A 2,452-nucleotide genomic window follows, 5' to 3' on the forward strand; every position below is an offset into this window, starting at 1 on the left:
GGGGCATGCAGGAGGTAGCTTTTCAATGATTCTCTCTCATCATTGATGTTTCTATCTCTCTTTCCCTCTCCCTTCCTCTATGAAATCAATAAAAATATATTTTTATTTTTTAAAAAACTGGCCTATATTTTATTTTAGCTGAATAAAATTTATAGAGCAAAAAGGAAACACTGGCTGAAGGTCACATTTAATTGCTAGGAGACCAGTCATTTTGTGATGTCACAGCTACACAGGTTGAGGACCATTGTGACAGTGTGAGCAGTTTATCTGTGTAAGCCTGCAAAGAGAACCTTTGAAGTTGCAGTGTTCAAAATTATGCAGATGTGGAAGGCCGCTGAAGAAAAGTTTATTTGAGATGGCCCATGTTTCCTCAGAAATTCAAATTGTTTCTCCTAACGATGGATCAAATGATTCAGAAACCTCCATTAGGTCTGCATTGTGTGATCACACTTACCCTGGGGACTCGGAATTGAGGTCTATGATCGAGGAATATGCCTTTCAGGCTTTGTGTGAAGAAACCTTGATAAAAAGACCACGTTACACATTTTGTGCCTCCGAACCAGATGAAGATAATGATTTCCTTTCTATGACCTTTCCCAGAAAACTGTGGAAGATAGTTGAAAGCGATCAATTTAAGTCTATTTGGTGGGATGAGAATGGAACTTCTATAGTGATTAATGAAGACCTCTTTAAGAAAGAAGTTTTGGAAAGAAAGGCTCCTTTCAGAATATTCGAAACTGAGAGTATGAAAAGTTTAGTTCGACAGCTTAACCTTTATGGATTTAGTAAAATGCGACAGAATTTTCAAAGATCTGCTTCTCTAGCTGACTTTCTGGCAGAAGAAAAAGAAGTCTCTGTTTTGAGCAAGGTATTCAGAAATTTTCAGTTACAACTTATAGAGGGAATATATATATATATATATATATATATATATATGTATGTATATATATTTTTTCTTTTGTGCATCAATATGTTCATATATATAAGCTAAAACCAGATTTGTAAAATTATTTTTCTAAATTTAGGACAACTTGGGCATAAACATTCAGGATTATAAGAAATTTTGCTAGTAACTTTGAACCTTATCAATGAGGTCTATTTAAATAAAGGACCTGAAACCACTTGAAATGGTATTCACAGGTACTGTAAATATACAGCACATTTTTGCTTGAAAATCACAATTAAATGTCCTTGCTAATAAGTAAACTTTCAAATATATTAACAGCGTACATGTATTACTTGATGACATTAACTTTGTGTGATAAAACTGAAATCATATTTTATTGAATAAGTTTGTAACATTCTTGTATCTTGGTTTAAAATGTCACTAAATAACTTTCTCGTTTGGTTTTAGCTACAGTTTTTTCATAATCCCAATTTTAAACGAGGCTGTCCCCAACTCCTAGTAAGAATGAAAAGAAGAGTTGGGATTAAAAATGCTTCTCCAGCATCTTCATTATTTCAAGATTTCAATAAGAAGCATTTTGGAGCAGATAGTCATGTGGATAACCATAATTCTGGTTTTGTTGCTGAATCAAGTGAAGAAAGTGTATTTCCACACTCCACAAATTTAAATATGCCTCTAATAAGAAATCCTGCTACCAGCCAGATAATTGCTAAGACAACTGCTCAAAGGAGAAGTAATTTTTCTCCTCCATCATCCACTTTAGTTAGACCATCAGAACAAATTGTAATGGATCAATATGCTATTTCAAATCAGTTGACTACCTTTCCTGTGCATTCACATAGCAGCTACACTCAAGCAAATACCCGCATGGTGAATTTCATTACAACCACAACTTCCGCTTCTCAGAACCACATTATTTCTCCCTTACAGAGAAGTTATTTTGAAAGGATGGTCCAGCCTTCTACTTTTCCAAATAGATATTCTTATTCACCAGTCATTGATGGTCTTCCTTCTACCCTGCAACCAGTAGGCAACCCAAACTTCCCAATGACAATGATAGCAGATACATCTGCCACCTCCCTTTCAAGATCAACTCCTCAGACACCTTGATTATATGAAAATCATCCTAATTACAACTGATCTACCAAAGAAATACCAGATGCCCCAGGAGAGCAAAAATTAAAATTTATGTTGGCAATATCAGTAAAATGCCTGCAATTCTCTTTTTGAACAATAAACTTACATGTTCAATTTTATGGTTTCATTGTTCTTATTTTTGAAATAGTTGAGAGTAAAATGATGTCTTATTTATATGGCAGGCTATATACAGTGGCCTTGTAGTATAACTTGATATCTGGTATTGTGATTCCTCCAACTTTGTTGTTCTTTCTCCAGATTGCTGTGGCTATTTGGGGTCTTTTTTGGTTTCATATAAATTTTTGGAGTATTTATTATAGGTCTGTGAAATATGCTGTTGGTACTTTCATAGGGATTGCATCGAATCTGTAGAATGCTTTGGGTAGTATGGACATTTAAATTATGTTA

General features: G+C 34.3%; 1 protein-coding gene across 1 annotated transcript; it reads left to right on the forward strand.

The window, feature by feature from the left end:
* The first annotated feature begins 355 nt into the window (after positions 1-355).
* LOC138997329 (heat shock transcription factor, Y-linked-like) lies at positions 356-2,017 on the forward strand. Its single transcript, XM_070398920.1, has 2 exons — positions 356-868; positions 1,355-2,017. Exons 1-2 carry the CDS (start codon positions 356-358, stop codon positions 2,015-2,017), a joined length of 1,176 nt encoding a protein of 391 aa, XP_070255021.1.
* Positions 2,018-2,452: the final 435 nt, after the last annotated feature.

This window comes from Myotis yumanensis, unplaced genomic scaffold (assembly GCF_028538775.1).
Source record: "Myotis yumanensis isolate MYYU_CA2020_CCGP unplaced genomic scaffold, mMyoYum1.0.hap1 SCAF_18, whole genome shotgun sequence".
NCBI lineage: Eukaryota > Metazoa > Chordata > Mammalia > Chiroptera > Vespertilionidae > Myotis > Myotis yumanensis.

Bases quoted from the DNA above. Each gene is read 5' to 3' on its own strand.
- LOC138997329 (XM_070398920.1), top strand. From the start codon at position 356: ATGGCCCATGTTTCCTCAGAAATTCAAATTGTTTCTCCTAACGATGGA. The intron at 869-1,354 runs GTATTCAGAAAT...GTTTGGTTTTAG, and splicing joins AAGTCTCTGTTTTGAGCAAG to CTACAGTTTTTTCATAATCC.